Source organism: Delphinus delphis, chromosome 11 (assembly GCF_949987515.2).
Source record: "Delphinus delphis chromosome 11, mDelDel1.2, whole genome shotgun sequence".
NCBI lineage: Eukaryota > Metazoa > Chordata > Mammalia > Artiodactyla > Delphinidae > Delphinus > Delphinus delphis.
The window spans coordinates 2,307,145-2,320,456 of record NC_082693.1 but is presented as its reverse complement, the minus strand read 5'-3'; the positions used below and the strand labels follow the sequence as shown (position 1 = coordinate 2,320,456).

Genomic DNA, 13,312 nt, shown 5'->3' with positions numbered 1-13,312 from the left:
ACCACCAACCACCCGGCTCCGGGTCACTAATCGTCCCCGCTCGAGCTCGGCATCACACACACAGTCACTTAGGGACAGAGGTCGTGGGACCTCGGGGAGCGGAGCCAGGCGTCCCCCGTGGTCTCAGCCCTCGGGCCACACAACCTGCTGCTTGCTTATGCAACCTCCTGCGGCGGATGGGGAGAAACCCAAGCCCACGGCACGAGGATTCCTTCCAGATCCTCTCAAGAGGCCAAGGTGGTGCTGCCGGATGAGACTGCCCGTCACCATGGTAACCCACTCACACCTCTCCTGCTGGGATTTCCAGGGACGCCTGCCCAGAGGCCTGGAAGATGCAGCGTGTGTGGATGGTGGCCTCCCGAGAGCCCGGCCACGCACCACCGGACTCATCCTCCGCGCTGCCCAAGTACGTCCCCGCCAGGCCCCGTGGGGACGCGCACCGCTCCCACTCCCACAGCCTGCGGCCCGAGAACCGTTGCTCTGCACCTCCCACTGCCATGCCCCACCCTCAGCATCTCTGGGCCCGTGACCCCAGGGCGGGGACTGGCTCATCCTCTGTGACCCTCCTGCCAGCATATACCAAACAGACCCCGGGAGCAGCGAAAGGACCCCCCCGTCCTGCTCAGAGGTCTCAGTAATGGGGTCCTTTTCCCAGCGTTCTGTCAGCTCAGTCTGACTTCCCAGAGTCCTCGTGGCACCTGGACTGGGGCCCAAACCAGAGCAAGGGCCCAGGGGCCCATCTGCTCGTTACCTGTAACCCGCCCTCCCAAAGGGACAGAGGCTGAGGGTGGGCGTGGGAGGGGGCAGTGCAGGGTGGGGTTCACCGGTCCCCTTTCCGAGGTCTGCCCTCCTGGGGAGTGCGATCCCGGCGAGTCCTGGGCCTCGCTCTGCAGGACATCAGCCTCCCCGCCGCTTACGGAGGGTCAGGTGGCAGGAGGCCGGTTTCTGGCTCTGTGACGGCTGCGAGTCTAGGGAGTGGCCCGGGGGAGGCCGTCAGAACATGGTTCTGAGGCAGGACAGGGGTAGAGGGGGCCGGGTGCAGGCTGCCCACCGGGCTGGCCTGCAGTCTTCCTTCTTCTGGTGCCGGCTGACACCAGACCTGGGGATTTTCTAAAGGGAGTCAGGGAAGGCTGGACGTTGTCAGTGGTGGTGTCTTTAGCCTAAGACAGAGATTTTTAAAGGCAAAATTATATTTCTGGTTTGTTGTTTCAGATGACAAATAAAGCCTGTATTTTCCTATCTACTTCCTGGTTTCCTTGGGCGGGAGGGGACGCAGGAGCCAGCAGCCGTGATGGCGGCCCCTGCCCGCTGACCTCCCCAGATGGGCGCACGGAGTGTCCCCAGGCCCCTAAGGAGGACGGCAGCTCCCGCCCGAGGCCTGGCCTTGGGGCGCCCCCGGGAGGGCAGCGGGGGAGCGCGGAGCCCCGGGCCTGCTCCCAGCCCCGCTGCGAGCGAGGCTGCCCTGCGGTCAAGGGCAGACGGCCACGGGGTAGGAGGCGCGCCTTGGCCCTGGGGCCCCTCCTGCTGCCTGCCGGGAGGGGCGGCTCCCCGAGAGCAGTTTAGGGGACTAGGTTTCACCAGCCTTGGAGGGGTGTCGCTGGGTTTGCAGGACGAGCCCCGTTTAATATCCTGTGCTTTTGAGGCTGACGTACAGACGACCCCTCCTCAGGGCTCAGCAGGTGCAGGATCAGAACTCGGGACCGAAGGGCGGGGGCGGGGCCGGAGGGCTGGGGCGGGGCCGGAGGGCTGGGGCGGGGCCGGGGGGGGAGTGAGCGACGGCAAGGCCTCCGGCTGTCTGCCCACCTGCGGCCCGCCGTGGCCCACCTCGCCTGACTGGCCGGGCCTGGGCTACACGCGTCACAGTCTTCAGACCAAGACGGGATTCTCTTCTAGCCAGGAGCCCTCCCTTCGGTGACACCCCAGCGAGCCAGGAGCCAACCCCGGGGAGAAGGGAACCAGCAGGTCCCTGTTCCAGGAGTTCGGCTGGACTGCTTCCTGGGTGGGGGTAAGTGGGGAGAGGTGCCCTCCTGTGGCCCTGACCGGTACAGCAGAGCTGGGAGAGCAGGCCCCATGGGGGCAGGGGACCGGCTGCACAGCCTGCACAGGTGTGGGTAACGCGCAGACGCACTGTTCTGAGAGCGCCCCGCCGTCTGAAGGCTGGGCCGTGCGCACGCAGGCGGAACTCCAAGGAGAGGAGCCGTCAGGCAGCTCCAGACAGCAGGCCCTCCGCACAAAGGCTGCTGGGCTGGGGAAGCACACTTGCAGGTTACGGTACCACCATGACACTCGGCAGTATTTCCCAAGTGGGGCCTGGAGGGCACAGAGACTTGAAAGTGGATCCTGATCAAAACAGTAGATTCCTAGAAATTTTGCATGAACCGTTGAGAAATACCTGCTTAGACTAAGGTTAAGCGACGCCTCCTCATTCACCTGCCTGGCCCTTGGCTGTCCCCCTAGCTGCCCTTCCTCCTTCTCCCCAGCCCAGGGCACAAACATCGAACGTGCAGCCTGCGCGTCACAGAACACGCGAGGAAAGGAACTGCCGGCACCGCACACACAGGCTAGCTGGTCCGGGTCAGGGAGGCTGAGCCACAGGCTAGGAAGAGGAAATTACAAAAGGAGGCTGAAAAGAATAATTGAAGCATAAAGGTCTCCAGTGCCTCCTCCCTGTCCTATCACATCCGTGCCCCCCGAGCTGCAGAGCGATCGTCTGCAGTGAGTTAAACCAGAAGCACCCGGACACGGTTTCCATGGCAACCCCTCCTGGCTCTAATGCAGCGCCGAGTTAAAAATGATGTCAAATAATTGGAGAGTGCAGGGGAGCAGCCAGCAGGCTGACCCCGCGTGCCTTCTGCTTGCTGGGCTTTCGGGTGTGCGGGAGCTGAGAAGCCCACGTCATGGACGGAGCAGGGGCTACGGGACAGTCTTTAGGGTCTGGGATTAGCAGGCCAGGCGAAGGACAGAAAGGCGGCTGGGAAGGCGCGGGTCCCTCCAAAGTGCCCGGCGGCGCAGCCTCAGGACCCCTGTGACACACGTGTTTCCAAATGAGGCTCTGAGTGACCAGAACAAGCCCTTCCCTCCCTCCCTCCTCATCGCAGCGTGGACGGCCGTGCCCTTGCTGGGGCGGGTGGACGAAGGGGCAGCCTGCCTGCTGGGCCGCTCCTCCCTGCCCTTTGCCCTGCACTCAGCCTGGGGGAGAAGACACGAGGGGCCTGCTCGCCTGCCCCTGGCAGCTGTGGGGTCCCCCACAATGCAGGCGCCCGACCCCAGTGCCCAGGACGGCTGAGAGCTGTGAGGACCTCACAGCTTCTCAGAACACGGTGGGGTCTGAGACACGGAGACCGAGGGCAGGATCCTCAGGGCTCTCAGACGAGTGGGCAGGGGTGCCAAGGCCCTTCTTAGGCCCCAAAAAGCTGCAAAGCCGGGGCAGCTCGTGAGGCTGCCCGGGTACTCTCATGGCTTCTGTGGCCAATTGCAACAAAGGGTCATGATCCTGGGCCTTCAAGAGAGGCAGTCTGAGCTTAAATTCTAGTCATTGACTATTAGCTGTGGGACTTCGGGCAAATAACATGTCTGGGCCTCAGTTTCCTCATCTGTAAAATGGAGCCAAACCAGGTCACCGCCCTCCCCCCCCCCGGGCTGGATGAGAACATGCACGGGAGCACAGGACTCACGTACGGGCTCGGACTTTAGGGTCTGAGTCCCAAGCCCACTCCTCCCCTGAGTGGGCAGTGGAGGCGGAAGCGACACAAAGAGGGTGGGAAGGAGGTCTGGGCAGGCTCTGTCCTGTGTGACCTTGAGCAGATCTCTCAACCTGTCTGGGCTTCAGTTTACTGCATGAATTCTGTTAGATCTAAGGCCTCACAGCTGTATAAACAAAATGGCTCAGGAAGACTCCACCTCCCCTCAGCCCCACATTTCATCTGGGAAAACACAGACCGTGGCCTCGCGAACCACGCGCGGGGCCGCCTCCGTCACTGGGCCTCGTTCTCGACTCGGACTCACAACTGCCCGGCCTCAAAGCCCAGGGGCAGCTCCTACCTGCAGCGATGGCTGTCCTGTTGTCCATGGTCACGGCTACAGCTGTGCTCACGGTCACCACCATCGGCTTGTCTGTATTTTCTGGGGGGAAAATTGTCCAGTCACTTTCTCTGCACCTGAGGAGGAGCCGGGGTGGCGGCGCGGGCTGGGAAGCCCAGTAAACAGCAGGCTAGGACGTTCCCTGAGCGAGCGAGGGGCTGCCCGGGAGGCTGCCTGCTACCACCACCTCGGGTCTTTGCGGAGCGCCTCGTACTTGCCTCCTATGTGCCGGGTGCCACCCACCCCTCCATGCAGCTCCGAAGCTGCCAGGTCAGTGTGTGGCCCCTGCCCGCCTGGACAGCGCCGCACTGTCAGGTCCCTGACGCTGCAGGTCTGCTCTGTCTCAGGGCCGCAAAGCTGTCTGCATGCAGCTGCCCCACTGGAGCTCGGGGACCCCGCGGGGACCCACCCAGGAGACTCGCGTGGCATCAAGGGGCCCTTGCGAGCAGGGGACGGGCTGCGCTCCCGGACGCAGTGCTGGCTGACCCTGCGCTGTCCTTCATCAGTTACATGAGTCAAGGTGACAACGACAGCCCCTTCGGGAAGCCAGACGCCAGGGCTGCGATGGGCACAGAGGCTGGCTGGCATCTGACACGTGCGAGGTGGTGCCCCGTGAATCCTGGTGGCCTGCGTGCCACTGCCCGGAGGGTCGCTGCACGTCCGGGACACAGCCAGGCTCCGGGACCTCTCAGGAGAGCCAGGCCTCCAGGCGCAGAATTCAGGTGGCAGCCTCAGCTCTGCACCAGCACAGAGCTTTCCGGCTCTGAGAGGCGCGGACGAGTACGTGCCCGTGGCTTTTGGGCTCTACAGCCCTGGGAAAGGCACTCTTGCCTACGGATCAAGTGTGTCACTAAAAACCCCGAGAAAGGGGCACAGTTCTGCCACGTGCTCGCTTGTTAGAATGTCTTTACATCAAACGTTGCTTGAAACCAACAGGTCGTGAGACTCTTGACAGTGTCAGTCGTAGCGAAACTTAAATCCACCACTGGTTTCTCGTATCTGCCCTCTTGTCAGGATTACCCATCCCACCTCGCCGGAACCAAGTATCTCACAGAAATCAGAAATTACTCTGATTCTAGGAACTGACACGATGTAAGGTCGTCCTTGGCTCTAGGAATTGGCCATGACAAGGACACAAGAGACCAGAACAGCCGCAGAAGCTGGCTTCCCCGCCTTGCTTCTAGAAATGTCTGGACGATCCTGATGGGGTGACCCCCGCACCGTTCCCGGCCGCAAGCTGCTTTCGGGACAGACCCGTTGTGTGTGCTCCACGGGCTCGGAGGAAACACCCAGGCGAAGGTGTGGGGCGCTAATGACGCGGTCTCTGGGGATAGCAGGGATCTCAGGGCCTGGGTCACCAGGCACCGGGTGAGTGAGCCAGCTACCAGGTGGTAGGGGGGCAGGCCCAGGCCTGGCCCAGGAAGCAGGGCTGTGGGTGGGGGCACCAGGCCTGAGCTGCTGGGGCTGCGCTGGGACTCTGCTCTGTGCTGGCAGGTTTCTCAGCGCCGACTGCAAAAGGCAGCTCCGTGTGGGCAGAGCTCGCCCACCGGGCCCAGGCGGAGGGCTGCAGTCAGCCTGGGTGGGCGGGGCCCTCCCCTCACCCTGCAGCCGCCCCTCCACCTCCTCAGGGGTACCCCCCATTAAAATTGTCGGTTTCTCCCTTTGGGGGAGGATGGGAGCGTGCAGGGCCCCTTGCCCGGTGGTCCCCAGCCGGCCCTCGTCATCTCGCTCTCTGTTCCCGCCCACCACCCTCCTGCCCCTGTGCCAGAGAGCTCCCCGGCAGCCAGCTCATCCTGGTGACACTGGCAGGAGGGAGCCCGTCACCGTGGGGGCGGGCAGGGCCTCACCCCAGACCCCCCGGGACCCCGTGGGGCCCTCCTGTTCCGGGGGGCGCCGAAAGGGGGAGCTGCCTCTGTGGCTGTGGTGCCAGTGCGGGAAGGGGCCCCTCCGCGGGTGTGCCCTGGAGTCCCAGCGCCTTACACACAGTGAAGTGCGGAGAGACCCCCGGTGTGCCCCCCGCTGTGCGGTCCGGGCGAGTCAGGCGCCCTCTGAACCTCAGACTCTCCTTGTGTAAGAAGAGGGCGTGCACACCGCATGAGCGGGGCGGGGAAAAGCGTTCTGTAAAGCACGTCAGTGACACGCCGGGCGGAGGATGCCGAGGAAGGGCATCTAGAGGGCAGGTGCTGCCTGCAGCCGCGGGCGGGGCCCCGGGGCCTGGGCCTCCCCAGCCGGCAGCTCAGCTCGGGGAGGTTCCCGTCGGGCGGCGTCAGGGTGGTTTTGGTGGCGGCGGTGGCAGGAGGCTATTGGCGGGCGGGCGGGCGGCCTGGAGGGAGGACAAGGCTTCATCCCAAGTCGGCTCCCGGCCGCCCTCTTCCTCACGTCTCCACTCCTCAGCCCCAACCTCGGCTCGCTCAGCCAGGACGCCGAGGATAGTTGCGGGCCCCCTCACCCCACGGCGCTGAGGCCAGGACCCCCAGACGTGACCCGTGGATCCTCTCTGGGCCGTGGTCACTTCAAGTGCGGATTGAGAGGGTGAGGCTTTGCAGCCCCAGGGTCCTTTCTGTCCTAAACACTGTGCGGCTTTCTGGGCGCTCTGTTAAAGCCACTTACCGTTTCCCGTTCGGGTTATTTCCCAGAGTGGGGGCCGGGCTGGGAGCTGGGGGCTCCAGCTCTGAGCCCCCCTGGCCCTTGGACTGGCAGGCCTGTGCTGGCTGGGTGCCTGAGGCCCAATCCGCCATCATCTCTCGCCCTGCAGCCCCCAGAGGCCTGGAGGCCGGGAGGCGCCCCGTTATTACCAGGAGCTGCCGGGGAGCAGGCCGGGGCTCAGCCACCCCCCTGGGATATAGTCTGTTCCAGGCAGTACAGCGGCCCCCCACGGAATAAAGTCTGCTCCTTTCACGGCTTGAGCAGCTCTCAGAAACACTCAGATGTCTGGAAATACACGACTCTCCAGAGACCCATTGTCCCGACGTCCTCCTATGCGGAATCTGGGCTAGAATCCAGCTCCTCCTGACTTTCGGGTCAAACCCCTTTCCTTTGTTACAGTTGAACTTTTGAACCGCGTCGTTGATTGCCAGCCAGGGAATGAAACGATCCACCCAGGGTGCAGGTGGAGGCCAGCGGGGTGAGGGGACGCCGAGGTCTGGACGTTCGGTCCTGTATCTCGTGGCGGTCTCCCACCCCAAGCGCGGTGGGAGGAGGGATGCCCTGGGCCCCGCCCTGGAGCTTGGGGTGTAGATTACCTCGTCCCTCTGCCGAGTAGAGGTTGAAGACCATGCTGCCCGGAGGCTGCTCGGCGGCCTGGCGGTACCACAGAGGGAAGTGGTCCAGGGTGAAGATGCTGGCCTCGTCCGCCGGCGTCAGGAACCTCCTGCAGCGAGAAGGGCCTGTCACCTCCCCCGGACCCAGGAGCACGGTCTTCCCATCTCCTCGCTCCTACGAGGTCATCGTGGCTGGGCCAGGGGGGCGACTCCCCTCTGACTTGGTGGGGTTGCAGAAGGAAAGATTAGCCCCTGAATGGGTGTTGCCCCGGAGGATGCTCCCCAGTCATTCCTGCCTTTTCCGGAATCAAATGCTGGTGCAGCTGAGGGCACATCGTAGGAATGGTGGAGGGCCTGTGTGCTGAGAGAGCCTTTCCACCTCTCTGTGCACTCCTTGCCTGCACGGTTCATTTATTTGGTGTACAGCCTAATTCCTCTTTGTCAAGCTGATTAGCATGTCTGCAGGAGGGAACTGTATAGTCATAGAGGGTCATAAATTCCCCCAAAATGGTTACTGCAACAGCTCCTGCCGCAGGCAGTGGAGTCTCCTTTTGGGGGGCAGCTCAGTCTCCTTTTGGGGGGCAGCTCTACCTTGCTAATTACGGTTTTGCACTGCTGGGCTCAGCCCGCCGACAGAAGGGGGTGTTGGCCCAGGGCAGACTGGGAGGGAAGCAGGGAGAATCTGGTAGGGATTAAAAGAGTGACTGTGTAACCTGCAGGTGGATAACTGAGGTTTGATTCTGGGCATGCTTGGCTCGGGGCTCTCAGAAGCCCACCTGCCTGGCTGCACCGTCCTGGGCTGCACTGACGCCAGGGGCCAGGCAAGGGGAGCCCCCTGGAGGTGTGCAGTGCACGCGCGGCCGTTCGTGGGGCTGGTTCGTGACTCAGGAGGGTCTGTCTGTACCGACTTCCCTCCTCCGTTCTTGGAAGCCTTTTGGAGAGGGTGCAGGGGTGTCCGAGACCCTCCCCTCACACTGCCCGGTGTGGTCCCCGGTCCAACCGGGGCCACAGGAAGATGTGGACGTGCGTTTTTTCTACTGGGGGAGGAAGTTTAAGGGGATGAGGGTGGTGAGCTTGGGGAGGAAAGTTCCCAGGTGGCTCGAGGCCTTCGGGCGAGTCTGCAGTTCTCCCACTGGATCTGGTCCACCTGGGTCACCTGTTGTGTCTCTAACCGGCGGAGGAAGGGCTGGCCAGGCAGGATGCTTCCTGGGTTTCCACCTCTCAGGGAGGGAGTGGGGAGGGGGAGGGCCACCTAATGCCTCTTCCTAGAAGCGTCTGCTTCCTGGAAATGGCGGGTCAGTCTTGGAGTCCGTGAGGAAGACCCCCCGATGGCGTCCTCCTGGGGCCATGGGTGGGCGGGAGGCAAGGACACTGGGGTCAGGTCTGCGCAGGAGATCTCTTGGCTGTCCCCCCAAGGTGGCCGCGGGCCCCCCACCTTGAGTCTCGTGGTCTGCAGAGTGGCAGGTGGCTTCGCTCCCCTAACCACAGCATGCTCCCCCGGGCACCCCCTTTGCTGCAGTGCCGGGTGGGACGCCCTGGTGGGCGGGTCCCGGGTGGCTTTGCTGGGGGCGGGGCTTCTCAGCCTCAGCACCGCCAACGTTTTGGGCCCGGGAAACGGCTGGGGGCCGTCCAGTGCGCTGCGGGCCGTGCAGCGGCGTCCCTGGCCTCTACCCACTGGACGCCAGTAGCAACCCCCTGCCCTCCCCCAGCTGTGACGTCCAGAACTGTCTCCAGGGTAGGGGGCAGAATCACCCCCATCTGAGAATTTCGGGCTTGGGGGAGGGGAAAGTTGTCGACAAAGGACGAGCACGGCCGGAAGATTCAGCCCATTGCTCAGAGATCTGTCCCGGCGGGAAGACCGCATCTGGTTCCCCTCTTGGGAGTGAATGGGGATGAGCCCAGGATGGGACCAAGCCTGGCTGGAAGGGGTGCTTCTCCGGCTGTCCCAGTCTGTAAACCCGAACCCTTCCTCCCCCCATACTCTTGGAGTCCGGCACAGGTCTGCCCACAAACCACAGGGGCACCCCAGGGACCCCGCTCCCTGGCCTCCGGCAGGACTCACTTGTCAGAGACCTTTTCGGAGCCCACGAACAGGCTGCTTCTGAGGAGGCCGGCCCGGGTGCCCAGGAAGGCCATGTCCACCACATGCTCGGACTCACTGCGGGCAGACAGAGCAGAAGTCATCACCACGTGCCCGGGGAGGAGGGATGGGCGTACTGGGAGGACCTGCAGGCCTCTCCCGGCGCCGGGCCTTCTGACTGGGGTGGGTGGGGGCAGGTGGGTCAGTCTCTCGAGGGGATGCTGCTGGCCGTCTGCTGTGAGCATCCCTGGGCTGCACCTGCCCTCATTCGTGGGTCCCCTGGGCCTCTGCCCCTCTGCGTGCATGCAGCTCTGCGGGAAGTTAGCTCTGGAAGGCGGAAGGAACCCAGGAAGAGAGATTTTGTCCCGGGACCTAAGGAAAGTAACTCCTTGTGACCAGCACACACTTAGTACCCCACCATGTGAAGCCCTTTGCAAACGTTTGCCTTATTCCTGAGATGGGGAAGGAGAAGACTGTCCACATCCACAAAGAGGAGTCTGGGCAGAGCTCACGCCTTTGCCAACAAGACTTGGGAGAGCCCGCGGGCTGGAGGGCGCTGTTCCTTCTCTCACGGTCCCGGAGCGGCCCTGTGGGGACAATGCCCCACCTGGGAGAGTCACCTTTTTTGAAATGTCAACCTTACTGACGTATAACGGACATAAAACTGTAAGATAGTTGAAGCGCACATTATGGTGATTTGATACAGGTGCACATTGTGAGAGGATTCCCTCCACCGTGGGTGCGTGTGTGTGCGCACGGCGCGTGCATGTGAACATTTAAGTTCTAGTCCCTTAGCTAATCTCAGTTACACAATCCAGTGTTCCAACTAGAATCACCACCCTCAGGCCTTATTCATTTTACAGCTGGAAGGCCGTGCCCTTCACCAGCCTCTCCCCATGCATGTATCCCACCGCCAGCCCCCGGCAACCGTTTTTCTACTCCATGTTTCTATGATTACACTTTTTTTTTAGATCTCACATATAAGTGATACAGTGCAGTATTCATCGTTTTCTGTCTGACTTATTTCACTTAACATAATGCCCTCTAGGTTCATCCATGTTGTTGCCAATGGCAGGAATTTCCTCTTTTTAAAGGCTGAGTAATATTCCATTGAATATGCACACCACACCTTCTTTATCCATTCATCCATCAGTGGACACTTGGGTTGTTTCTGTGTCTTGGCTACTGTGAATAAGGCTGCAGTGAACAGGAGGGTGCAGATACCTCTTCAATAGTCTGCTTTTGTTTTCTTTGGATAAACACCCAGAAGTGGGATTGCTGGGTCCTGTGATAGTTCTATTTTTAATTTCTTGAGGAACCTCCATACTGTTTTCCATAGTGTCAAAATCAGTTTACATTCCCACCAACAGTGCACAAGTGTTCCCCTTTCTCCACATCCTTGCCAACACTTGTCATTGCTTGTCTTTTTGATAATAGTCATTCCAACAGGTATAAGGTGACATCTCACTGTTTTTTGTTTTTTTTTAAATTTATTTTTGGCTGTGTTGGGTCTTCGTTGCTGTGCACGGGGTTTCTCTAGTTGTGGCGAACAGGGGCTGCTCTTTGTTGCAGTGCACGGGCTACTCTTCGTTGCAGTGCACGGGCTTCTCTTGCTGCGGAGCACGGGCTCTAGGCGCGCAGGCTTCAGTAGTTGTGGCTTGCGGGCTCTAGAGCGCAGGCTCAGTAGTTGTGGTGCACAGGCTTAGCTGCTCCACGGCATGTGGAATCTTCCCAGACCAGGGCTCAAACATGTGTCCCCTGCATTGGCAGGCGGATTCTTAACCACTGTGCCATCAGGGAAGCCCCCTTGGTTTCTTCTTTATTCTATTTATACTTGACTAAAGAAAAACTTCTCCTCAACATCTGTTTATCCTGAGGCATAATTTGTAAGAAGAGGCAGGATAAAGAATCGTGTCTCTGTTTCTTCACCAGTTGGTACAAGTATGAATAGGTTTCCTAACATCTTCCAAAGGTGACCAAGAAGGTTTTTCCTTCAGTATTACTCTGAGCGCAGGATTTTAGCATGTTTACTGTGCTCTTACCTACTGCTGTTGTTACGGTGATGCTGGTCTGACTGCCTCTCGTCTGGCCGGCGAGAGCCCCTTCAGTGCGGCTCTGACGTCCTGTTGGCAAAACCTCCTTCGTCTTTGATGACTTGCCCCTGGGATGACAAGGTGCCCCCAGCTCATTCTGTCCACCCCTTGCCCCTGACCTGGAATCAGACACTTCTCCAGGGATCACTGACTCATTTTAGTGAGAACTTCTTAAAGTAGATATTGGAAGTCCACAAGCTGGGTCTGGGGTGCTCACTGAGGTTGGTCCTTTCAGTGGACGAGGATCCCCTCTTTGTTTCCTTCAGGGAAAATACATGAGTTCATCGATATTTCCAACTTGTATTTAGGGTCCCATCTAAACTTCTCTGAAAATTTAAAATTTAAAATTTTCAAGGCTACATAGTATTCCATTAGGTGGAGCCACCAGGGTTTATTTAACTAGGCTCCTACTAATGGACATTTAGGTTATTTCCAATCTTTTGCTGTTACGAACAGCGCACGTGTATGTCTTTGGGATGCATTCCCAGGAGCAGGATCGTTGGCCAGAGTGTACATGCATATGTCACTTTGGTAGCTACTGTCAGATTCCCCTCCACAGGCTTTGAAACATTTTGCATTCCCACCAACAGCGCACAAGAGTGTCTGATTCCCCACAGTCTCGTGACAATGCCCGTCAGCAAACGTAAATGGTTGTCAGTCTAAATGACAAGTACAACCTCAGTCCACCTTCAACTTGCAATCCTTTTATTATGAGCTGGATTGAGCACTTTTTCATACAACTGAGGACGAGCTGCATGAAGTCTCTGAACTGCCTCTTGGTCGTTTTCCCCGTAAGTCGTTGGTCGTTCACTTCTCTATTGTTGAAGTTCTCTACCACACATATGTAATATAGGGACAGTCACTCTTTCTTTGTTTTTTTAAGTTGCCAACATTTTTCCAGTGTGTCATTTCTCTTTTCACCTTGCTCATGGTTTTTTTTTTTTTTTTTTTTTTTTTGCCAAATAAACATTTTATGTTCTTAAATTTATCAGTCATTCCCTTATGGCTTCTGAATTCTGAGCCATTGCTGGGAAAGCTTTCCCCACTCCTAGATTGTACAGCAACAGGCTCATGGTTTCTTCTAGCGCTTGTATGGTTTCATTTTCTACATTTAAATCTCTGAGTCATTTGGACTTTATCCAGGTCTACGGTGTGAGGAAAGAATACAGCGTTATTGCTCTGCAGATGGCCCTCAAACCGGTTAGTATTACACAGTCCCTCTTTCCCTCCCTGGTCTGACACGATGCCCTTGTCATACGCTAAATTTCCACGTGCATTTAGATGAATTTGTGGATTTTCTTTTCCATTCCCTTGGTCTGCCTGTCTGTTCCTGTGTCAAAACCACACTTTATAAGTTGCAGAGGTTCTGTAGCGTTTTACTGTTTTGTGGGACCAGCCTTCCTTTGTTGCCTTTCTTTTTCAGCGTTTTCGTGGCAATTCTTGCCTGTTCTTCCGAATGAACTTCATTCCGCCTGTGTTTTCTTCTAGCAGTTTTATGATTTCAGGTCTTACATTAAAGTCTTTAATCCATTTAGGCTGATTTTTGTGTACGGTGTGAGACAGTGGTCTAGTTTCTTTTCTTTCTTTTTTTTTTTTGCATATGGCTGTCCAGTTTTCCTGACACCATCTGTTAGAGAGACTGTCCTTTCTCCAGTGTATATTCCTGGCTCCTTTATCAAACAGTACTTGTCCGCATAGGTGTGGGTTTATTTCTCCGCTCTCAGTTCTGTTCCATTGATCTATGTCTCTGTTTTTCTGCCAGTACCATGCTGTTTTGATGACCCCAGGTCATCTCTCCT

General features: G+C 58.7%; 1 protein-coding gene across 1 annotated transcript in view; it reads right to left on the bottom strand.

Moving 5' to 3' along the window:
* Positions 1 to 13,312, bottom strand: part of CACNA2D4 (calcium voltage-gated channel auxiliary subunit alpha2delta 4) — a 96,780-nt gene that overhangs the window by 27,342 nt on the left and 56,126 nt on the right. The window contains exons 30-32 of the mRNA XM_060025926.1: positions 9,403 to 9,498; positions 7,323 to 7,450; positions 4,042 to 4,122 (exon numbers count right to left, since the gene is read on the bottom strand). Of these exons, the coding sequence (XP_059881909.1) occupies positions 4,042 to 4,122; positions 7,323 to 7,450; positions 9,403 to 9,498 (305 nt within the window). The remainder of the gene's footprint in view (positions 1 to 4,041; positions 4,123 to 7,322; positions 7,451 to 9,402; positions 9,499 to 13,312) is intronic.